Source organism: Nomascus leucogenys, chromosome 3, assembly GCF_006542625.1.
Source record: "Nomascus leucogenys isolate Asia chromosome 3, Asia_NLE_v1, whole genome shotgun sequence".
In the NCBI taxonomy this organism is placed as follows: domain Eukaryota; kingdom Metazoa; phylum Chordata; class Mammalia; order Primates; family Hylobatidae; genus Nomascus; species Nomascus leucogenys.
The window spans coordinates 18,604,269-18,629,602 of NC_044383.1; the positions used below are offsets into that span (position 1 = coordinate 18,604,269).

At 39.9% G+C, this 25,334-nt stretch overlaps 1 protein-coding gene across 4 annotated transcripts in view; it reads right to left on the reverse strand.

Moving 5' to 3' along the window:
- TRUB1 (TruB pseudouridine synthase family member 1) overlaps nt 1–20,271 on the reverse strand; it is a 59,516-nt gene extending 39,245 nt beyond the window's left edge. For 3 of the 4 annotated variants that reach the window (XR_004028680.1, XR_004028681.1, XM_030806651.1), the window contains exons 1-3: nt 19,915–20,271; nt 15,729–15,827; nt 6,795–6,850 (exon numbers count right to left, since the gene is read on the reverse strand). Coding sequence is in view for 2 of the 4 variants with exons in the window: in XM_030806651.1 (XP_030662511.1) it covers nt 6,795–6,850; nt 15,729–15,827; nt 19,915–20,200 (441 nt within the window). In the remaining 2 variants the exon portion in view is untranslated. The remainder of the gene's footprint in view (nt 1–6,794; nt 6,851–15,728; nt 15,828–19,914) is intronic. The other variant, XM_003254984.3, reaches the window with a different exon arrangement.
- Between the last annotated feature and the right edge of the window lie 5,063 nt (nt 20,272–25,334).

Consider the following 25,334-nt stretch of genomic DNA (forward strand, 5'->3'; position numbering starts at 1 on the left):
TCGCAATAACAGTGGCTAGAGTTGACTCATCTGGTTACAGTCAGCTCCCATAAGGAAAGCAAAGCATCAAAATGCTTTATGATTTTTTTGCCTTTAGAGTCTGTTTAGTTGCATAAGAAAACCACGGTGCAATCTTGCAGACTATGCCTTGAACGCATCTGCAGTATTCTGCTCTGCAACAAGTTTGAACTAGGAACCTTAACATGTTTCAAGTATGCAATGTCCATTCTAGTCTCCGGACTCTTGGTGTTTTGTGCACCTGGGGCACATATGCCACTTCCCTGGCCTTGAACTCCCTCTCTTCTCTAAGGATCAAACCTTATTCAGCTTTCAGAGCCACCCCTTAATCCATCCAACTTCCAATTACCCACCTCCACAGCATGACTAAGAGTAGGTGCTCGATACAAATTCCATACATAGAAAGAAGGAAGGCCTATATCAAATCCACAAATTCAATCATGTTTCTTAAGGACTATGAATGTCCAAAGTATTCTCCTAAGTGCTAGGGAAGGATACACAGATACATAAAATAGATTCCTCTCCCTCTAAGAGGTTACAGTGTAACGGGAAAACTTCAATAAAGACAACTACTGCAGAGGGGACTGGATATAATGGCAACAACAGACATGTCTGGTTTATCTCACTGAGCTCTCATATCACACGGCTTAGCACATGATGACCTACAGAGAGATTCACTGTTTTCCAAGTATATTTTATTGATCCTTACTTTCTCGAAGTATGAACTCTTAGCTAGAGTTTCCCATTGCTGTTCTATTGTGTTCTTTACTAGATAGAAACACAGTAGCAGCTTAATAAAAAGTTGCTGACAGAATGATACACATGCTAGAGAAGTGCCTATGTGTGCAATTCTTCACATTTCACCATAGTTTTGAATATCTATATTTTATCTGCTAAGTCTCAACCCACTCCAGGGTCTGCAATTATACTGTATGTAGCTACGTGCTGGATTCTTTAGGGGAGACAATATCTAAATCAACATTCTCAAATCAAATCAAAATGTTCTCAAACATTTTGCTTTCAGAACTCCTACACACACTTAAAACGTATTGAGAAACCCTGGCACGCATTTTTTAAATACATGCTATATCTGCCTAGATTTACTGTATTAGAAATTAAAGCTGAAAAATGTTTAAAAACTTCCATTAGCCATCAGAGCAATGATGTCATTGCACATCTAGTAACCTCTGAAAAACTCTACCATGTATTTGTGGGATTGCAAGTTAAAAAGGCAAAACTATGAAAATAGTTTCTATTTCAACAGACACCCTGAAAGAGTCTCAGGAGTCCTTAGACCACACCCTGTGAACCGATGATTGAAATCAGCTGTTTCCTAGCTTTCCCTTGTCCTGGCATCTAGTAACAATTATCCTTCAATTTTATTCAATTATCCACAAACCACTTAGAAAAATTCACCCACACAGTTAAGCCTTCAGCTGAAACAAAGCCTCACGACCAAAACAATATTGGGATAGAAGAAAAAAGACATGGAGATATACATATTCAACCCTAACATTTTATCTTATGGAGTCTAAAATATTTCTTTTCACTGGCTTAAATTCTACATAGAGTCTGTGCTTTAGAGTTGTTAATTCTCCAAGACGTGTACCTGGGAATTGTGAATTTGATTACTGTATTCATTACAATGTAATTCTACTGCAACAAAAGAGAGGTCCTGAAGAACATTCCATTGACCTGTGTACTCTCTGGGACTCATAGTTTCTCACTGGTATTATTCTACTCTCTACTTTACTCATCGTCAAGCTCCCTAAACCCCACAGCAGATATTAGCTAGACATCTCTAGCAGCAAATCAGCTTCTGTTCTGTTTAGGAGAAAGAAAAATGTTTCTACTACAGAAAGTATACACAATCATTTCCTTGGATCTCAACTGAGGTGTGATTTTGAAAGCTTGTGATTTAAAACTTCACAAACAAAATAGGGATATTACTGAGGATGAGAAAGAACACTTTTTAAAAAACCTATCAAACCAAAAACATGTGGCTTTGAATGTCTTCATTAAGAAGGAACAGTTCTTTTTTATAGTTCATAAGTATAAGCCCTTTAAAATTGTCAATACAGTATTTATGAAATATATGAAAATTAATACAGTATATAGAAAAGGTACAAACTGGACTAGCCTCTGGAGAAAACTGATTAAAAATGCTGAAATCTTCAAGAGTTGGCTAAGTTTCATAGGAGCATTACTCAAGTCACACTTTAGAGTTCTCATAACTGGTTAATCTAAAAATGTTACTGTGTTCTTGGGGAAAGTTACTATCCTTTGACCACACCAAGAAGGGGAAACTTCATTCACTCCAATGATGACACTTGTTTAACTACTGGAGGGGGATACAAAGTTGCCTTCTGAGGAAATGCTGGCTTTGCCTGCAGGTGCCACTATGGTTTACCTGCACAGAGATATGGAGGTACCTTTATATCTTGACATGCTAGTTAGATTCTTCAGGTTTTCATAACCTTTCCATCCGGTTTCTAAAGCATCTGTAAAGTAACCAACTTTGATCAACAATATAGAAAACTAATAAAGACAGCACTCCAAAACCTCATCTGTTTTCTTCTGTTCCTTGTCTGTTCCTTCAAAGTACAACGTCTGCTATCCAGCTTTTGCTGAATGACTGGCTCAAAGAAAGTGTAATTTAGGGAAGATAGAAGAGGGACTATTTGCCCTCCTCTAGATAAGTGACATTTTATACTTAGATCAACTTAGGCCAAAGGAACACATCAGCCTAACCTCTCAGAATTTTACCTAAACTGTATTTTATGTAGCTCCATTTCTACATCTGTTGTAAAACTATTTTTGAAAATCGCCATCTATCTGTCATTTAATATCCCTTATTGTCAGAAACTTCTTTCTGGCTTTAATGTCCAAGGAAAGTCTGTCTCTCCCTTAAAGAACTGGCATGCTCTCTCTTTCTGATGAGTGCAATATTTTGCCTACATCACCCAATCACAGATAGCAATGAAAAAAAAAAATGAAGTTAACTGTATTCAAGAGTTCCAACAGAACTTGCATGAGTAAAATTAATTTCAGGTGTCTACAGAACATGTGGCTAGAAAGCTCCAACAGGCCTGGACCTCAAGAGAGAGACTTGGGGATAAGTAAAATACTTAGGAATAGTAATAACAGTATTTAATGAGCAATTTCCATACACAAGGCACTGTACAAAAAGCTCACATGCTTTTCACACACATTATACACATAATCCTAAATGATCAGGCAGGGGAAAAAAAAAAAAGACTTGAGAAATATGATCACTGGCAGAACAAAGCTCACTCCAAGGCAGGAGAGGAAGACAATGAGGAACACAGAGCAGTAGCTCTTTTCTTAACTTTTACCCTGATCTGAATGGGAGGAAATGCAAGAAATGATTTGGGTGGTCTGATTAGTGTCTAGTCTTCACAGATGGAAGCAAAATAATGTGATGGCCTAGAGATTTTATTTAAAAGCCAGAATTTCACCTAGTAAGTGACAGTAGTTACATGAAGTGGCACTATGTTGAAGAAGATTCTAAGGGTGTTTCTTGATTCAGCAAGAAGAAATGTTAGGTCATGTTCAATTAGCAATATCTCCAATTAGGACTGGCTAGGGAGAGAAGGCTGTCCTGTAATATGGCTGTAACAAGAACACTGAATATTTGCCATCCTAGAACTAAATATTTCTACTCTTGATGTAACTCCATTCTACACATACCAGAAGTCTAATTTTTCTAGTTGCACTGTGATGCAAATAAAAATTCATCTGTCAAAATAGTAAGTGAAGAAAAAGTGGACATCAGATCTGGGCCAAGTTAGGGGGCTGCAGCCACCATTTTTTTTTTAATGAAATAGAAAAGTATCAAGAATACATCATACATAGGGTTAGAGTTGGATAAAGTCTGGATGTCTGTCCCCTCCAAATCTCATGCTGAAATGTAATCCCCAGTGTTGGAGGTGGGGCATGGTGGGAATTGTCTGGGTTATGAGGGCGGATCTCACATGAATGGCTTGGTGCCCTCCCTGCAATAATGAGTTCATGAAAAATCTGGCTGTTTAAAAGAGCCTGGCACCTCCGCCTCTCTCTCTCTCACTCCCTCTCTCACCATGCGACATGGCCACAAGTGTAAGCTTCCTGAGGCCCTCGCCAGAAGCAGATACCACCACGTTTCTTGTACAGACTACAGAACCATGAGCCAAATAAACCTCTTTTCTTTATAAATTACCCAGCCTTGACTATTCCTTTACAGCAACACAAACAGACTAACACAAAGTTGTTTGATAAAATTTTTCCTTTTCATAAATGTATGTATCTATATGGTCATTACATATGTTTCTTACTATGGGTCTTAGTTAAAAAAATTTTGAAAGTCACTAGATAAGATGATCTCTAAGATTCCTTCTCGTTCTTTTAAAAAAAGAAAAAACATTTATTAACAGTTTTTAACTACTTTTTATTAAAAAATTATCTTCAACATTAAACTCTTAATGATTTAGTTCTTTTAACATGTACATAAAATTAAAAGGATAAGAAATATAAATAGCTAACAAGACAACAATGCCTATTTTTGAAATACCTAAGAACTAGGTTTCTGTAACAAGACGTGCCTGTGGTATTTCTATTTATGTTACAGTCATTTTGAGGATCAGTGATTTCACTGTATGACATTCAGGTTTCGTAGCTGAACAGCAAATAGGCTGTTACAAAATTTATACCAGAGTCAATGATGTATTTACATTTTCAGTCATAATATTTCTGAAAATATGCCTGAAATTTACAAGTAAAATCTTTCAGTAATATATAGTGTGCTGTGTTTGTGGTTTGGGTGAGGAGGGGTGAACAACGAATATCTCAATGAACTCAACATATTTTATCTTGGTAAAAAAACCAAACAAATTCCTTAATGTAAATATATCTTTTTTATTATTAACATAAAAGTGACTTGTTTATTGTATAGATTTTAGAAAATCCCAAATAATGTGAAAAAAAAAATCATCCATATCCCATATTAAAAGTAAACATTGTTCATCTTTGGGAGTTCAGAAACAAATATTAAACAACTGGCAAAAACCAGTATCAGAAACAGATTCTAAACTCTGTGTGTCAGTAAGCACAATATACAAATTCACTGAGAAACTGTCAAATGCCTTCATTCTAATGCAATTTTTATACTCTGTAATTTTTCAACACCAATATTTTGAAGATTACAGAGCAAGTCACACTGAAGTTTTTCATTTATCAGAGGCACTAAGATTCCTTCCAATTGAATGGCACAGATTTTTATGCCAGTTGATAACCAAAATGAGATATCACATGCAGTATGTTCTCTGGGGCTTTTTAAAATCAATCAATCAATCAATCAATTAATCTATGTACTATGTATCTATCTACCTACCTACCTATCTACCTATCTACCTACCTACCTACCTATCTACCTACCTACCTACCTACCTACCTACCTACCTACCTACCTACCTACCTTATTATTTATTGAGATGGAGTCGTCTCACTCTGTCACACACGCTGGTGTGCAGTGGAGTGATCTTGGCTCACTGCAACCTCCACCTCCTGGGTTCAAGTGATTCTCCTGCCTCAGCCTACCGAGTAGCTGGTATTAAAGGTGTATAGCACCACGCCTGGATAATTTTTTTGGTATTTTTAACAGAGACGGGTTTCACCATGTTGGCCAGGCTAGTCTCGAAATCCTGACCTCAAGTGATCTGCCCGCCTTAGCCTTCCAAAGTGTTAGGATTACAGGCATGAGACACCACGCTCGGCCAGGGCTTTCATTTTAATACTTAAACCACTACTATGTCAAGTGTTTTCCACAGGCCAGAATCTATAATAAGTTCAGAAAATGAGGTTGCATAAAACTTATTTAGCAATTTTACATTGCTATATTTTAATTATATTTTACAAAAGTCATCAATCAGTCTGCAATGAACTGGAAATTGTTTTTTAAGTGGTCTTTGACTACAGATTTTTTTAAAGAAACAAAAATCATTTTATCAACAATTTATATCACATTTAGAGCAAGAGTTTTAAAACAAAGTTTATTCCAGGAACATAATGAAATTTTTCGCTACCTCTTGGCATACTAAGCTTCCTTCCACGTGCATTTTCATTGGCCCTTAGTCCCAGCACTCATAACCAGCACCTAATTACTCATTAGGATACAGATATTATTCTCTCTTTGAGAGGTGGAAGAGACCCCTTCTATCAGCAGTTCACAGCTTTCCAGCCTCTCCTGCCTCCAAATAACCTCTTCTCTCTTCTATCAAGTGCCTGGAAAAGTGCTTTTGGATCTATTCAAGGTTACTCTCATATATGAACATACTTTATCATCTTAAAGAGGCCCTACTCTTTTCTTTAATAAACATTTTATAACCATTGAACAAAGCATATTTTTGCTCAAGGGGCATGGTTTACAAAATAGTATTGTTTCTATAAAAATTCCAAGGTTTAAAAAAGTCTGTCACTAGAGTTTATGACCTCTAAGTCCCAATCATCTAAGAAATATGATGTTTTAAAAGTCTAAATATAATTTTGGTAAATGATGAGCACTGTAGCATTGTTTCTTTAAGTATAATTGGTTTTTCAATTAAGAATTTCCAATTTTCAGTCTCGATATTTTCAATCTCAGATATGTTTACAGACATAATTAATACTCAGGAATGATACCCATTCATGCAGTTTACTCAGTTTTTTTATTTGATAAAAATCCAATACATGTAGATCATTAAGAACATTAAAGAAAAATAGAACTATTTCAGTATTCTTACCTTGGACCCCGACAACATACTGGTCAACATTTTTGTTCCGCTTCCAATTCCAACAACTACAAATCAAAGAAAGAAATATTATGACACTCTGTTTGGAAAACTAGGTTTTTAAAATAGCTATATATTTTGGTCATAATTTCACAGCTTAGGTAATGTGAAGTGGGAAAGAGCAGATATTTAGCAAAATTTTAGGGATCCTATTACTCCAAACAATTGAACTTGTCATGCAACTAAGAAATACTAAAGAAGGGACGAGAGAAGACCTTTCTCCCCATTCTCAAAGTATTAAACTCAGTAGAAACCTTAACCCAGCCAATTAGATAATGAAGCCTTAGAACAATCTCAAAGGATGCACTGGAATTTTATATGGGCACCAGTGAAAAACACATGGCACAATTAACCATGTTCAAGTGGGTATGATAAAGTCTTTTGACAGAATTCATTATTAAACAAAGCAAAAGCCATTATCGTAGCTAATGAACCATTTAAAGATGATTAGCACCCAGCAGTATATACAATCAAGAAAAGAGAAACATAACAAATCAGTCTAACACAAAGAAGAATGCAAGGTAAAATGAAGGCTGAAGAATGTATTTTAACAGAGACCAAAGTACAACAATGGCCTACCTTTCTCTTAAATTTCAAACATTATTCATACGACAATACATTTCACTTGGTGAGGGTGAGAAGATTTAGTCACTTCTCTTTTTGTTAAGAAGCCACATTTTTGTAAGAATAGAAATATTTGTCATCAACAGATACAACTGTGCATAAGAACACAATACAACCACCACAATTCAGAATTATAAGAGCAAACAAGGACCAGTGATTGGCAAACTGGAAAAAATAGCTCCAATATTTACAGCAAATATCATTCAGTGAGTTTGCCACGTATCAGATTCTACTCTAAATGCTCTCCTTTCATTATCCCATTTAATCCTTATAACAACTTTAAAAGGCCAGGTGTGGTGGCTCATGCCTGTAATCCCAGCATTTTGGGAGGTTGAAGTGGACGGACCACCTGAGGTCAGGAGTTCGAGACCCGCCTGACCAACATGGAGAAACCCTGTCTCTACTAAAAATACAAAATTAGCCGGGTATGGTGGCGCATGCCTGTAATCCCAGCTACCTGGGAAGCTAAGGAGGAGAATCGCTTGAACCCAAGAGGCAGAGGTTGTGGTGAGCCAATATCATACCATTGCACTCCAGCCTGGGTGACAAGAGCAAAACTCCGTCTCAAAACAAAAACAAAAACAAAAAAAAACAAAAAAAAAACTTTAAAAGATAGTATAATTACCCCTGTTGATAGATGAGGAAACAGGAATAAGAGGCTAAGAACTTCGTCCAGCATCTCACAACCAGTACCTGGTAGAGTTAAGATTCAAACCAAATGGTCTAAGAGCAGACCCCCCTTCCTTTCCATTCCCTCTGCCACCTTAACTCACCTAGGCTTTCTTCTCACTGCAACCAGCCTAGATCCCGGCAAACCTGACAGTTCTACATCCTATCCCCTCCTCTTCCAATTCATACCACTTCATAACCATTTCTGAAATCCTATTTTTCACATTACAAAGCCCCCCAAACAATCCTTAGTACGGTCCCAGTGCCTACAGCACCAACTCTTTTTTTTTTTTTTTTTTTGAGACGGAGTCTCGCTCTGTCGCCCAGGCTGGAGTGCAGTGGCACAGTCTCAGCTCACTGCAAGCTCCGCCTCCCGGGTTCACGCCATTCTCCTGCCTCAACCTCTCCGAGTAGCTGGGACTACAGGCGTCTGCCACCACGCCCGGCTAAGTTTTTGTATTTTTCAGTAGAGACGGGGTTTCACCGTGGTCTCGATCTCCTGACCTCGTGATCCGCCCACCTCGGCCTCCCAAAGTGCTGGGATTACAAGCGTGAGCCACCGCGCCAGGCCAGCACCAACTCTTTATTAAAGTATTCAAGGTCAATCCTTTGAAGCCCAGCTCAAGCCCCAACTCATTCATAAAGTCTATTCCAACCTCCTCAAAACTTATATGACACTCATCTGTATTGATCCTTCTAAGTCATATAGTTCAAGGTCTAAGATCAAAAACAGTCTGTCCTCAGTAATCTTCTGAAGAGCATAATACTCTTCAAATGACAGAACTTGTAGATACTGCTGCTGATGAGGCAAATAGGAAAGATTCAATGCAATTCAATTCCATTCAAATAAATCTCCGACCAATTTTTTTTTGAACAACTACTATGCACATAATCCCAAGAGGAATACTTCTAATGTAAAAACAAACCTGTGACACATTTCCTAACTTCGAAACAGCTTATAATCTCATCGGGAAAATAAAATACAGAAAAATCACAGTGCTCAAGAAACGTTGCCTAATGAGTGAATAATGCTAAATAACAATATGATAGTATATGATTAAGTGTCAAATGAACAGAGAGAGAACCGCTGCCAAAGCAGGGCAAAGGTGGGAGCATCCTAAACGGCTAAAGAGGCCGGAGAATGCTTCATTCAAGCATTTCAGAGTTTGTATTAGGCCTTTAAAGCATGTACAGGGAACACAACAGAGAGAAGAGAAGCATGTTCTAAAAAAGAAAATAATTGCACAAACTCTCAGATATAAGGATGAGAACAGCAGGTTTATCAACTGAACACAGGGTGTCTTAGAAGCAGGCTGACATGTTTGACTTTGACATGGCTGAAATACTGAACTCATGATGGTTTCTGAGCTAGTTTAGTGACCCAGAAGGATAAAATTTAAAAGAGGGTATCTTAGAGTTACCCAGCTTAATCCTCTCATTTTATACCTAAGAATAACCAAGTGCCATTGAAGTGAGGTGATTAGTGAAAGCAGAATTTTAGGAAGACTATATGGTGGTGGCATATAGAAAAACTATCTGGAGTTGGGACCTAGCCAACCAGCAGCTTTTCATTCACAGGTTAGTTTCCCGGACAGAATTTTTACTCAGCATTTTTTCCCTTCAATCATTCAAAATTGTATTCAGTACTTATTGTGTAGGCACAGAAATCAATAAGACCTGGCTTCAGCTGTGATTTAACAATCTAATAGGGAGACAAATATTAACAAAAACTAAGAGAACAAAATGAAATTTTACGTTAGCAGTATAGAAGAGCAGCAGGCAGGCTTCAAAGGTAGGAAACGGCATTTCAGCTGAACCTGGAAAGGTCAGTAGGACTTCTACAACCAAAGGTGCTGAGAGAGATGAGCAGCTTATAAAAGAAAAACATGAGCAAAGGCACCACGTTTGAAAAGGTGTGGAGAATTTAGAGAGTAGATGAATAACAGGGTTTTCCACGCACTGTCGCACAATTACTACTCTCCTACTCTGTCTCCCAAGTGTTCTGTGCTCACTCAAATGTCTTTTCCGTTAAAAAAAACAAAAACAAAAACAACTATTTCCAAACTTATCCAATGTCCTAGTATCCTATTCTCAAATCAAAAAGAAAGAATTTGTTTATGATGAGAGTCTCTTTAGGACAGGCATGGACTCTATACATGTATTTCCAGCTTTCTGTAGGATCACCTTACAAGATCTGTATCTTTCCAATAGTAGGAATCTATTTTAAGAATCTGAAACACCTGGCTGACACAGATGTGTGGGTAAAAACTAAAAACAAAACAAACAAAAAGTTCTATCTCTAAAGACATCTCTCACAAAATCAGTTCTGACAAAACTCTGGTAATAACCTCAGTGACCTCAAACAGGGAAATGGTTAATAAATTGTATTTTAGCCATATGATGGAACATTTTATAGCCATTAAAGTTTACAAAGAGCTTACCAACATGAACAATGTTTATGTTACAATGTTAAGTTTAAAAAATGGATATATAAGTATACACAGTGAAGTAGAGCTCAACTTTAAAAATCTGCATAGACAAAAAGCTACAAGGAAATATGGCAAAAATGTTAACTATTGATGAAAGGTGGAAAATGGATAATTTTTTATTTTCAACTTTCTTGTATTTTCTAAATTTTCCCACTGTTTCTATAACCTCTAAAGTTAAAAACAATTTTTTTGAAATGGTATATAGAAATTTTATTTACATTTTAAGTGATTTATGATAAATAGGTATATTCCTTTCCTATTGCTACTGTAACAAATTACCAATCTGTCTTAAAACAATACAAACTTTTTATCATACAGTTGCGGAGGTCAGAACCCTGAAAGAGGTTTAACTAGGCCTCAAATCAAAGGGTTGGCTTGACTGTGTTCTTCTCTGGAGCTGCTAGGGGAGAATCCTTCACTAGAGCCTCTCTGGAGGACCTTTTTTTTTTTTTTTTTGCCTCCTCCAGCTTTTAGAGGCTGCCCCCATTCTTCCGCTTGTGATCCCCTTCACTCTTCAAAGCCAGCAACCACATTACTCCAACCTCTGCTTCCACTGCCACATCTCCTCTGACTCTCCCTTCTGCCTCCTCTTCCACTTTTAAAGAATATTATGATTACATTGGGTCCACTTGGAAATTCCAGGATAATCTATCTTAAAGTCAGCTGATTAGCAACATCAATTCCATCTACAACCCTAATGTTCCTTGTGATGTAACCTAATATATTCACAGGTTATGGAAATTAGGACACGGACACCTTTAGAGGGCCATTATTTTGCCTACCAAGTATTTTTGACAAACTTGTGAACCCTCTAGCAATTATGCTGTAGAATTATAAACCTGAATTTCAGGTTATAATCTTAAATTGTCACCTAAATTCTTAATCTGCACCATTAATATTGCAAAAAAAAAATGTTGAAAGTAAAGGTATATCTTTTTCGCACAGGTACAGTTTTAGTTTTTTTTTGTTTTGTTTTTTTCAAAAAAGACCTTTTGGCCGGGCATGGTGGCTCACACCTGTAATCCCAGCACTTTGGGAGGCCGAGGTGGGCAGATCACTTGAGATCAGGAGTTCAAGACCACCCTGGTCAACATGATGAAACCCTGACTCTACTAAAAATACAAAAATTAGCAGGGCGTGGTAGCAGTCGCCTATAATCCCAGCTAGTCAGGAGGCTGAAGCAGGAGAATCAGTTGAATTTCGGAGATGGAGGTTGCAGTGAGCCGAGATCACGCCACTGCACTCAAGCCTGGACAACAGAGCAAGACTCATTTCAAAAAAATAAACAAATAAAAATAAAAAAGACCTGTACACAGCACTTCACAGGATAAAGTATGTATCTATATACTACAGGTATTTTGTAAGATATTTTTGAAAACCTTTTGACTCAGTTTTGGTAGACATTATCTTCTTTTAAGAGATGATGACACATTCAGTGAAGTTACGGGATTTTCTTAGGATGTATATAGTTAGTAATTAAAGCAGCCAGTAGCCAGTGTACAAACTGAAGTATGATTAGAGTTCAGTGTTTATTTTACCACACAATCAAAAATCGACTTCTCATAAGTTTCCAGAACTGCTAACTTGGACAACAAACATCCCTTACTCTGTGACTAAACACCTACAATTTTTTAAACTTTCTCTCTCCTCGGAAATCACATGCATTAATAGAAAAATTAATATATCTGACATATGAACATATTATATCATCATAAAAGTCCCTGTGTGATCAAATATAAATTAAGCCTCCAACCAGAAAACTGTTTCCAATACAATTTCTTCCATGCATACAAATCTCAGCCCCTTCATAATACTAAAATGGAAGCTTCAACAAGATCCCTTAGGCCAAGAGTGTCCCATCTTTTGGCTTCCCTGGGTCACAATGAAAGAAGAATTGTCTTGGGCCACATACATAATACACTAACAATAGCTGATGAGCTTAAAAAAAATAAAAATCACAAAAAAACTCATGGTTTTTTTTTTTTTTTTTTTTTTTTTGAGACAGAATCTCTGTAGCCCAGGCTGGAGTGCAGTGGCGGGCGCGAGATCTCAGCTCACTGCAAGCTCCGCCCCCCAGATTCACGCCATTCTCCTGCCTCAGCCTCTCCGAGTAGCTGGAACTACAGGCGCCCACCACCACGCCCAAAAAACTCACAATGTTTTAAGAAAGTTTACAAATTTGTGTAGGGCTGCATTCAAAGCCGCCCTAGGCCACATGCAGCCCACAGGCCAAAGGTTGGACAAGCTAGCCTTAGGTTCAGGGTAAAAACTAAACTTTCATTCACTGCCTTGAATATCACTATTTTCTGCATACCAATGAAGAACCGCCACCAGAAATTAATAGAATTGATCTATTCATAAACAAGCAACCAATCTTATCCTCTCTTTCCTTGTATTTGTGGTGCCATGCCTGGAAAACAGTAAAGCAGAAGGGTTAGAAACACAGGCTTCAACTCAAAGGCCAACTCTAATCAACTGGTATAGGCTACTGAAGTGCTAAGCTGATAAGAATCATGAAGCCCTAATTCCTGCCAAGAGCACAGGGCATGAGAAACAAAAGCAGGAGCACCAGGTATCTGCCATCCACAATAGGGCAGATGCTTTGGAACTGAGCAGATCTGGGCTCATATCCTGACTTTGTCACTCACTAATTCTATGACAGTGAACATGTTACTTTATCTCTCAGGGTCTTCCTTTCTTCTTCTGTAAAATGGGGATAGTAATAACCTCTCTTATAGGTTACAATGAGAATTAAAGTATAGAACTTATGAATGCCCAAAACGGAAGACCTTATATACAGTAAGTGCTCAATAAACGCTTGTTATTATTAGCTGGGGTTTTTGTTTTGTTTTGCTTGTTTTTTTGGAGTGCAGTGGTGCAATCACAGATCACTGCAGCCTCAACTTCCCAGGCTCCAGTGATCCTCCCACCTCAGCCTCCCAAGTAGCTGGGACTATAGGTATGTGTCACCACACCCAGCTAATTTTTAAATTTTTTATAGAGATGGGGTTTCGCCATATTGTCTAAGCTGGTCTTGGACTCTTGGGTTCAAGCAATCCACCTACCTCGGCCTCCTAAAGTACTGGGATTATATGCATGAGTCACTGTGCCCAGCCTGATTTTTTCTATTTTATGTTTGTTTATTTATTTATTTATTTATTGAGACGGAGTTTCGCTCTTGTCACCCAGGCTGGAGTGCAGCAGCACCATCTCAGATCACTGCAACCTCTGTCTCCCGGGTTCAAGTGATTCTCCTGCCTCAGCCTCCCGAGTAGCTGGCATTACAGGCACATGCCACCATGCCCGGCTAATTTTTGTATTTTTAGTAGAGACAGGTTCTCACCATGTTGGCCAGATTGGTCTCGAACTGATTTTTTCTATTGTAACCTCAAGTAAAAATATTATTGCCAACATAAATCTATAATTTTAGAAAATACAAAATCATACAGTTTATAATGTTCTTGAAGCATACCATTTTCTTCACTAATTTTATCCTTTTAAATAAGCACTCATTTACTTTGGATAGCTTAGATCAAGGTTTGCTGTTGTGTCTTTGTACCTAATTTTTGCTCTAAATGAAACTGAATAAAATATAAAATATCAGAGCATGTAAAAAGATAAGTATTGTTCCATAAAAGTTTGTTTCTCATATGTGGGGAAGGGGGCACTGAGAGGGATCCCAATGTATGTAGGTAGTTCTGTGACTAAGGATGCAGTTACAGAGTAAAATATACCCTAGCCTGTGTATATACACTTTAGCAGTCTATTAAGTTGGACTTCAGAATCTCTACCAGGTGCAAAAAAAAAAAAAAAAAAAAAAGATGGAATAAAAAAGGATAAAATATTTTTATTCCCTTCAATCAATTCTACCAATTTTCCTTCACAAGCAATAAAACAGTCAACTAACACATCTCCAGCAGAAAATGACTTCCTCTCAAGCTTCCCCTTCTCAAGAGAGTTGATCTCAGAGATTAGATTAGAGATAGGCAGACAAACGGAGCCTTCTACCTTGTCAGGAATCCCCAAGACCAGCACACATTCGAAGATTGATATATAGCTCAGAATTTCACAGTGATGTAGTAAGAATACACAGCTGGACCATAAGAGAAAAAGACACAGAGAAATCTGGGCACAAGCTTCCTTATCCTCTCTCCCTCCTGTGAGGGGATGCTGAAGCGTGCTGCTTTCTCCAACAACAAAAAAAGCGGTAACACGTGTGCAATGTTTCTCTCAGGGAAGCTCATTAGAAACTCAGTGTCCAAAGCTGTGTTTTGTTTTGTTTGTTTTGGTTTGTTTTGGTTTGGTTTGGTTTTGTGACAGAGTCTCCCTCTGTCACCCAGGCTGGAGAGCAGTGGTGCCATCTTGGCTTACTGCAAACTCTGCCTGCCAGGTTCAAGCGATTCTCCTGCCTCAGCCTCCCAAGTAGCTAGGATTACAGGCACATGCCACCACACCCAGCCAATTTTTGTATTTTTAGAAGAGACAGGGTTTCACCATGTTGGTCAGGCTGGTCTTGAATTCCTGACCTCGTGATCCGCCGCGCCTCAGCCTCCCAAAGTGCTGGGATTACAGGCATGAGCCACTGCACCCGGCCCCAGTGCCCAAAGCTTTTATGGGGGATTTGACAGGATGATCACTCAGGCACCCTCTGCCTTAGCAGTGGAACAAAATTCCAGATTCCTAGAAGGAAAGCTGGTGTTCTCAGAAACATCTGAGGCACAGCCAACCAGCCTTATCAGACAGAGAAGGGTGGGAACACTCCCAAAATCCAAGTTCCCGGATACCAGCCAACGGCAAGCTGTCCACACAGGCCTTTCTAAAGATAGTAATTTCAGGCCTGCTATGTTAACTCTTTTCTGCACAGAGAGAAACCTTTTTCCAAAGTCCCACCCATACATAAAAGTAGCTATTTCTAACAGCCTTGTAGGCCTTGTACCATTTAAGGGCTTCTTTAAAAGATGGCACTATACATATCCAGTAGATCTGAAACATTCCAAAATAGACTGAAAAATAGAAGGCTTTGGTCAATCTATCTGTTCTCAACCAGTGTTTCTTTCTGATATTAAGTGACAGTGGACACTTAACTTCCTTTCATATCTCTTACCCAGAACTCCTCGGGCTGCGCTGTCTAGAGTCCCTCCGTGCCCAATTTTCAAAGTCTGCTTTTTCCTCTTGGTCCATTCTGGACAAGGCATTCCAGCTTCTACGAGAGAAATGGGGATGAAAAAAGGTGATTACCAAGACAAATGAAGTAGGATCTCCATAAACTTGGGAGGAAGAGGGAATGGCATTTTCAAAACAAAAAGTATTATACAAACTTTACATGTTGAGACTATGACCTCATTACTAGCAAAGAAAAGATTTTAAAATGGACATTCCCTAAATTATAAAGAAAGAGTATTCCAAAATTAGCTATCAAGACAGTAGAATTCATTCTCTAAGAGAAAAACGGCATTTTTAAAAGGTGGGTAAATATCCAAGCTAACCCGCAAAAATCTAGTAAATTCTTGGTAGTGGTGGGCTGTTAGAGAATCACGAAAAGAAGTTAATTTTTATATAGCAAGATACTTTTAAAAGTCCTCAATTTCCATTTCTAAATCTCTTCCATGGTCTTTGCTGCTATCTCCAGCTACCTAACATTGCGAGTACATCTTATGCAGGGCTACTTCTAAATACACTAAATTCCCAAACTCCCTGTATTCGCTGTCTCTCTCTCCTAACCAAAATTTTCAATTCATTAAAGAAGAAAATCTAGGCCAGGTGCAGTGGCTCACACCTGTAATCCCAGCACTTTGAGAGGCCGAGGTGGGCAGATCACGAGGTCAGGAGATCAAGACCATCCTGGCTAACACGGTGAAACCCCATCTCTACTAAAAATACAAAAAATTAGCCGGGCGCGGTGGTGGGTGCCTGTAGTCCCAGCTACTTAGGAGGCTGAAGCAGGAGAATGGAGTGAACCTGGGAGGCGGAGTTTGCAGTGAGCCGAGACTGCGCCACTGCACTCTAGCCTGGGCAATAGAGCAAGACTCCGTCTCAAAAAAAAAAACAAAACAAAGGAAGCGAATCTCAACAAAACGTTACATGGAAAGCAGCTAAGATTAAGTTGCACCTTAACTTCCTAAGCATTTAGATTTTTAAAAAGAGGATGCCAGCCTGGCTTATCTCATATTCCTGTTGTAAATATAAAGTGAGCCGGGCACAGTGGCTCATGCCTATAATCCCAGCACTTTGGGAGGCTGAGATGGGTGGCTCACTTGAACCTGGAAGTTTGAGACCAGCCTGGGCAACACAGGGAAACCCTGTCTCTACCCAAAATAAAACACAAAAATTAGCTGGGCATGGTGGTGTGCACCTATAGTACCAGCTACTGGGGAGGCTTAGGTGAGAGGGCTGCTTGAGCTCAGGAGGCAGAGGTTGCAGTAAGCCAAGATTGTGCCACTGTATTCCAGCCTGGGCAACAGAGTGAGATCCTGCCCTGTTTAAAAAAAAAAAAAAAAAAAAGATAATGCAAAATAATGTTACTTGAAAGTACTTTGGGGAGACAGAGCCAGTGCTTCCTTCTGGATAAATATAAATTGTTTTGATGATGGCATATAACATACTGAGAGAGTATTGGCTATTAGACTTCAAGTGAGAAAGAAAAGCAGGAACTGCTATATTGATCTATACCTGCCTCCAAGCCCATCAAACCTTCCTTATCAACACTGACACTGAGCAGAAAGAAAATAAAGCAAACAAAACGAAACGAGTGGACAGAGAAGGGAGGAGGGAAAACAAAGCAACAGTGGAAATGGAGAAGCCAGATTAAATGGCCAAAAGGTTATGCTGGGTGGCTCAGCCTCCCAACAAAATTACCACGCTACTGAGTCAGAACCATGGTCTCTGGAACACCCTGGCGTCATTCTCTAATTATGACATCACCATACTTAGAAGGGTATGGTTGTCTGCTTTGACATAAACTTCTAAGGCCAGACCTCAGTTTCAAACCCTTAACCTGTCACTTGCAATCCATCATGGATCTCTCACTCATAAATTAACAGAAACCTTTTGGGGAACTCTTTATATTTTCAACTTGACACCCCTTGGAGTAAGAAGGCCCCATAAATATACTATCTTCCCTTTGTGCCCAAATATACCTCCTTCTAACTTACAGACATACTGCCTCTACTATATAAAGTTGGGAATTTGGTTCACCCCACTGAACTAAGTATTCGTGGACTTTTATTATTTTCTAGCTATATAATTCTGGTACACTTAGGGCTTTGAAGGATCGCAACAGACAAAGAATAGGGATTGTAGTATAACAGGAATCAATGCAAAGAAAGACAAGGAATGGTATTAGAGAACACAACCACTGATTGTGGTTGTCAAACATGGCATTAGAATGTAGGTGTCTTTAAGAACCTTCCCAAGGCCGGGAGCAGTGGCTCATGCCTGTAATCCCAGCACTTTGGGAGGCTGAGGTGGGTGGATCACCTAAGGTCGGGAATTCGAGACCAGCCTGACTAACATGGAGAAACCCCGTCTGTACTAAAAATGCAAAATCAGCCAGAGGTGGTGGTGCATGCCTGTAATCCCAGCTACTTGGGAAGCTGAGGCAGGAGAATCACTTGAACCCGGGAGGCGAAGGTTGCGGTGAGCCAAGATTGTGCCATTGCACTCCAGCCTGGGCAACAACAGCAAAATTCCATCTCAAAAAACAAAACAAAACAAAACAAAAAAACTTACCAAGTAATTCTGACAGCCAGTTACAATGACATTTGGAAAGCCCTAGCCTAACTAACATAAATACAGAATAGGCCAATCACAAGCAATATAGAAATCGAGGATAATGAGAATGTCTCTAGCTAAAGGTTCTAGCCTAGCAACAGCCTTGAAACAATCATTTTAACCAAGATTCAACAAGAAACTTCAGTTCTTAGAGGCAGATTAGCCAGAAAGCCGGAATATGGCTTTGTCAGAAACTTGTCTGAAAGAATGGTAATCATTACCTTAAGGATAAAAAAAAAAGAAACCCAGAGTTTAACTAACCAATCAGGAAAGCAGCAGTTCTATGAAGGAAAACTAAAAAACTATGATGACACCACAATACATATCCTTGATGCAATTCCTCACTTTGACGTCCTCTGTATGACCCATCCTTTCAGACAACAAAGCAAAACTTTAATAAAAGAATGAGTAGTCGTGATACGGGAATTAAACATCTGCAGGAGTGTACCTATTTGCCCATAAACATTTAAATCTGTACTGTCAGTTATAATTCCCATCAGAATAATTTGTTTTTGCATTTTTTTTAAGTGTAAAGTTTTCCATGGGACACCAAACAATTTAAGAAAGTCCCTGTACTGGTTTAATGGCGAGACAGAATACGGCCAAACTCTGGAGGGCCTTGAATAACCTAGCTAACTAGTTTTACCACCACAAGGTGCAGAAATTACTAGGCTATCAGCTCAGTTAAGGTAAGAGACAGTATCTTTCATCTTCCAAGTCTCTATAGGCTAGCATAGACCTGGCTTATTGTATATGTCCAATGAACCTAAGGATCCTGGATGCTTTACGTGTGAAATCATCCGAGCTGATTAACGGGGTGATTCTTTAGGCTTTTCTAGTATTTTCCCAGTGTACGTGAATAAACGAGTCAATAAAATGAACACTCTCAGCTTAGTGGCCAAGTTATATTTAGCGTTCCTCAAATGTGGTCCATAAACTACTTACACTGGAATCACCTGGAGCAACTATTTAGAATTGCAGTTTCCTAAAAATACCCCGAACTCTCCGAATCACAATCTCCGACAGGGCAGGGATTAGGAATCTGTATTTGTACAAGATACTAAGTAATTGTTAGGCCCACTAAAATGTGAAAACGACTATATTAAGTCTTGGTTAACGAAGTATATCTGCATCTCCAATACATTTTGAGGAATGCAACTTTAGGGGTGCAGAGCCAGTACTTCCTTTTGGGGTTCATCCACATGAACCCAACAAAAGCCTCCTGAGGGATCGATCAGATTACAGAAAATAGGTCTGCACGCCCAACGGCAGGGTTTTATTGTGTAAGTATGGGTTTTTTTCCTCCCGTTGAGAACTACAACTGCCAAGTAGGCTACAAGAGTTCGTGCCAGGGCAAGTCCAAGCCCGAGATGCCCGAGATTCCTGTCCAGAGCTAATTCAAAGGTCATTCTCCCTTTCTCCTCCTTTTGTCTCTTGAATCACGAGCGTCGCAAAAAGCCTAATGGGCTTCCCCTCTCGCAGCGACCGCCTCAGCCTGGTCCCCACCCGGGCTGCAGTACCTGCCAGCAGCTTCTCCTTCAACCGATTCAGCAACTCGGCTGAAGTGGGCCCTTTGGGCTTGTGCACGGCGAACACGCCGCTCAAAGACAGCAGCTTGGTGGCCAAAGCGGCCTTGGAGACCCTGGCTTCGGATCCGGTCCTGGCCGCGGCCGCAACCACCGTGGCTGCAGCCCTTGCTGGCGGGGTCGCAGCCATTGCTGCGACCGTTCCTGCAGTTTCAAGGACAGGGGATGTGTCTGTTTTCAAAGACGACGAAGACACCACCGCCGCCTCAGAAGCGGCCATACTTTTGTAGCCCAGAGCTGTTTCATCGCGGAGGTGCACGCTGATGATGCAACAAGAATGCGCCTGACAGGACCCTCTTCCTCATACCGCGAAGCTGCGCAGAACGGAGAGATCGCAAGGACTTGTGGGAATTGTAGTCCGTGGCCTTCCCACATAGACCAAGAGCTTGCTGTGCCCTTGTACTTTAAATAGAAAATTTTAAATGTTGACTTTTTCTGAGGCTTGTGAAGATCCATGGCTTCCTGGGCTCACTGCTTCATTGACTGTATTGTGCTCTTACATTCAGGTTCAGAATTAGAAGACATCCAAATGTGAGCTCTATTAGAGCAAGGAACTTACATACCACGTTAACTGAGACATTTCCGAATGCCTCACATGTTGTAGGCACTTAAATAAGTATTTGAAAACGTATAAATAAGTATGAATTCTTCAAATTCCCCGAAGAAACCAAGCCAATGGTAAATCACTTGGGCTTATTTTGATACTCTTCATGCACTCCTGTTCACCCTCCCCAAACCCCCACTGCCCCCACTACAATTTTTAATAATTCTGATTTTGAATATCAGCTCTTCTGTGGGTTGAATTCCTTAGTACACATTGCTTAGATATCAAAAGGCATTCTTGCAATTCATAAACTTTAAACTACTTTCCATTTGAGACCTTCTCCCTAAAAGTTATTCACTCCCCAACAAGATTGAGGAATATTGTTTTGATTCCAGCCCAAGGCAGAGTGGAGAAAAATTACTTCTGCACCAGATATATTAAATGCTATCATAAGTATTGTGAGACAGATAAAGTCTGCCCTCATTGTTTTTTAGGTTTCTTTACAACCACTCTTTCTCCTCATCATACTCTTGGACTTTAATATCTAGTATTTTAGTGATGCCCCTTAGCTGCTCACAATCACCAGTTATGGGGTCCCATCTGAACTTGCACCCATCCGTGCAACAAACACATGGCAGAGCAATTTATTAAAAGGAAAAAGAAATCTTTGAGGGAGTTTTTTCAGGGTGGAAAGCTGAAACTCCTAGAAGGAAGTCACCTACTCTTGTGGTCTATTATAAAAGCCTAAGCTAACCGAAAAGATTGGCATATCACAAGATTAGTGGGCACCTGGCCCTGCTTCAAGATGCTAATTTTTCCAGGAAGATGTTGTGACTTCAGAAGGGATGACTGCACCCAAAGGAGCATGGTGTCCATTAGCCTCAGGAAAGAGTTCTCTGTTCTTGTGCCATGGAAGGAGAGAGCCAGGGACTTGCAGGGAAGGTTGCAAGGCTTGATCAATGATGACTTGGATGCCTCCAAGGCGCTTGGAGATTAGAGGCCTTTTCCCAATTGTCCGGACATCAGCAAGCCTCCCTATTTCTCTTGTGGCTCTGGGGGTGAGGGATGCAGAGGGAGAGCAGAACTAGGGGTAACATATGATGCTTATATTTGAATTTTCTATCAGCCCAGTGTAGGACCAGAGTCAATTTGATTTAAAGAAAATGAAGAAATTTATATTTCTTACACATTTGATTTCCGGGGTGCTAAGACACAACAAAATTAATGCTGCTCTGCTATCATATCGGCATTCTTGGGATCAGAAGCACCAAGCTTTGTTTTTCTAAGGTAACCAACATCTCCCACATTGGGCAGGCCTTGAATTCACAAGTTTTCTTGCTCCAATACACGTATGAGTTTGGGCTCTTTGGTCAACAGAAAAGTGATTCATACCAGCTTAGGGGGCACAGGGGGAGACGATTTATCAGAAGTACACTGGCACACTATTCAGAACCTAGAAAGTTCTCTGTCTCTGGCTGCACATCCTTCTTTTATGCTACTCACTTGTGTCTTTTTTTTTTTTTTTTTTTTTTTTTGAGACAGAGTTTCACTCTTGTTGCCCAGGCTGGAGTGCAGTGGCACAATCTCAGCTCACCGTAACCTCCGCCTCCGGGGTTCAAGTGATTCTCCTACCTCAGCCTCCTGAGTAGCTGGGATTACAGGCTTGTGGCACCATGCCCAGCTAATTTTGTATTTTGAGTAGAGACGGGGTTTCTCCATGTCGGTCAAGCTGGTCATGAACTCCCAACCTCAGGTGATCCGCCTGCCTCGGCCTCCTAAAGTGCTGGGATTACAGGCACGAGCCATCACGCCCGGCCCACTTGTGTCTTTATTCTTCTTTCCTGTTTCTAACAGGCCTTTTACTCTAACTCTTCATTCCACATCCTTGTTTTAAACCATCCTATTTTGATCCAATTCCAAAAATCTTCTGGATGAAGTCACTCCTGACCACCTATAGAATATAATACCTCACTCTTCCTATCCCTCTACCATGGCACTTTCCTAGCTAACTTTCTGGCTTTATTTTTTTCCATGGCACATCTCACCTGACATACCACGAATATGATTCGGATGTTGGTTCCCTCCAAATCTCATGTTGAAATGTGATTCCCAGTGTTGGAGGCTGGGCCTGGTGGTAGGTGATTGTATCATAGGAATGGACCCCTCACGAATGGTTTAGCACCATCCCCTTGGTGACAAATGAGTTCTCACTCAGTTAGTTCATGTGAGAGCTGGTTGTTAAAGAGTCTGGGACCTCCCTGCCCTTGCTCTCTTGCTCCTACTCTCAGCCATATGACATGCCTTCTCCCCATTCACCTGCTATGATTGGAAGCTTCCTGAGGCCCTCACCAGAATTAGATGCCCACACCATGCTTCCACTACAACCTGCAGAACTGTGAGCCAATTAAGCTTCTTTTCTTTATAAATTACCCAGTCTCAGATATTCCTTTACAGTAACATGATGGACTAATACATACCACATATTTTACTAATTTTGTTTGATGTCTGATGCCTTCTATCAGAATATCAGCTTCATGCAGACAGGAATATTTTATTCATTGCTATATCTCCAGGGCCTAGAATAGTGTCAGACATAGCACTCAATAAATACTGGGTTGTTTCGTTTTGTTTTGTTTTTTTGAGACGGAGTTTTGTTCTTGTTGCCCAGGCTGGAGTGCAATGGCACAGTCTCTGCTCACTGCAACCTCCACCTCCTGAGTTCAAGTGATTATCCTGCCTCAGCCTCCCAAGTAGCTGGAATTACAGGTGCCCGCCACCACACCTGGCTAATTTTTTTGTATTTTTAGTAGAGACAGACGGGGTTTCACCATGTTGGCCAGGCTGGTCTTGAACTCCTGACCTTAGGTGATCTGCCTGCCTCAGCCTCCCAAAGTACTGGGATTACAGACATGAGCCACCACGCCCAGCCAATAAATATTGTTGAATAAATGAATGAATGAAACTTCTATAAAGGCAGGTGTGATGGTAAATACTGAGTGTCAACTTGCTTGGATTGAAGGATGCAACTATGGCTCCTGGGTGTGTCTGTGAGGGTGTTGCCAAACGAGATTAATATTTGAGTCAGTGGGCTGGGAGAAGCTGACCCATCTTCATCTGGGTGGGCCCCATCTAATCAGCTGCCAGCACAGCTAGATTAAAGCAGGCAGGAGAAGATGGAAGAGCAGACTTGCTGAGTCTTCCAGCCTTCATCTTTCTCCTGTGCTGGATGCCTCCTGCCCTCAAACATCAGACTCTATGTTCTTTGGCTTTTGGACTCTTGGGCTTACACCAGTGGTTTTCCGGGGGTTCTCAGATCTTCGGCCACAGACTGAAGGCTCCACTGTCAGCTTTTGAAGTTTTGAGACTCAGACTGGCTTCCTTGCTTCTCAGCCAAGCAGACAGCCTATTGTAGGACTTCAGCTTGTGATCCTGTGAGTTAATACTCCTTAATAAACTCCCCTTCATGTACGTCTACCCTATTAGTTGTGTCCCTTGAAAGAACCCTGACTAAAACAGCGAGTTAGTGCCTGTTCCCAGAACAGTGAAGTGCTGAACACATAAAATAATAGATGTGAGTCACAAGTGTAGCTTACCACACCTGGCTTCAATTTCCATTATCTCATTTTACATATATGGAACTGAGGCAAAGAGAATAATATCACCTAAAGCCATACAATAAGACTCTACCTTTCTAGACCAGCTTCCATGCTGCCTTCAACCACCCATGTACCTCAAAGGGTCGTTAATTAATAAGATTCAAAAATTAGCTACTGCAAATTTGTTACTAGCTTCCCCATGGCTGCATTCCTGGGGCACTTCTCTGATCCCTGTCACAGGCATGTATGCCTGGGAAAGCTGTTCTTCACAAAGGCTTGTTCAAATGTTGTTCACCTGTGCAGCTTTCTGTGGATGGTAGAATCAGAGAAAGTGGCAAATGATGAGTGCTTTTAGACCACATAGTCCAAGTCCTTCATTTAAAAAAAGAAGCACGAAAAGGTATTCCTGAAAACCAGGGCGAGAATGCTGAGTATGCTCAAATCTGTGTGTAGACTTGAGAAAGACATAGTTTTAAAGTCCAGAGAAAAGGATGAACATGTTCCATCTTTTCATGATTTCCATAATGAAATTTGAGAGAGCTGGAACGCTTTTAAAAATAACTTCTGTTATGCAATTGAAAATTCTCCTAACAGGGAAGAAAATGGTAAGGTAATTAAAGAAACCAGTGGCTGGTTGCACAAGAACTCGCTATGAACTGAAGAGTCTAAAGGAAATATGATATCTTTAGAAGTAGGCTTCTAGAAAATTTTACTTTCTAAGGTACAAATACCTGTAATGTTTTGATTTTGACCATACGTTCCTTTTGTAATTAGGAAAAATAATAGCAACAAAATAAATCTTAACATTAAGTAAAGAATATGCTTTTATTTTTTTTGAAAAAGGAAGGGTAGATTAAAAAAAAACTAATACCAGGAATCATCACAAACATGTAGGAGTAAGGCCAGAAAAGCTGACATTAAATTGATCTGGGAATAGGAAAACATCCCAGAGAGAGTGGAACAAAACAAAACTGAACTTTTAAAAAAGATGGAGAAAGAGATAGATTTACTGCTTAAGGCCAATAAGATAAAGATGATGGAAGACAAATGCCAAGCAAAGCTCTGACTTTTCCTGTCTTCTTCATCAAAGAGAACAATTTTTGGATGGAAATGGAAAAAGCAAACAATTGATAAAAAGAGAATGGTGTCCATAAGGGTGAAAAGATTGGAAGAGGATATCTCCTTGGACTAGCTGAGATGAGATCTCCCGACCT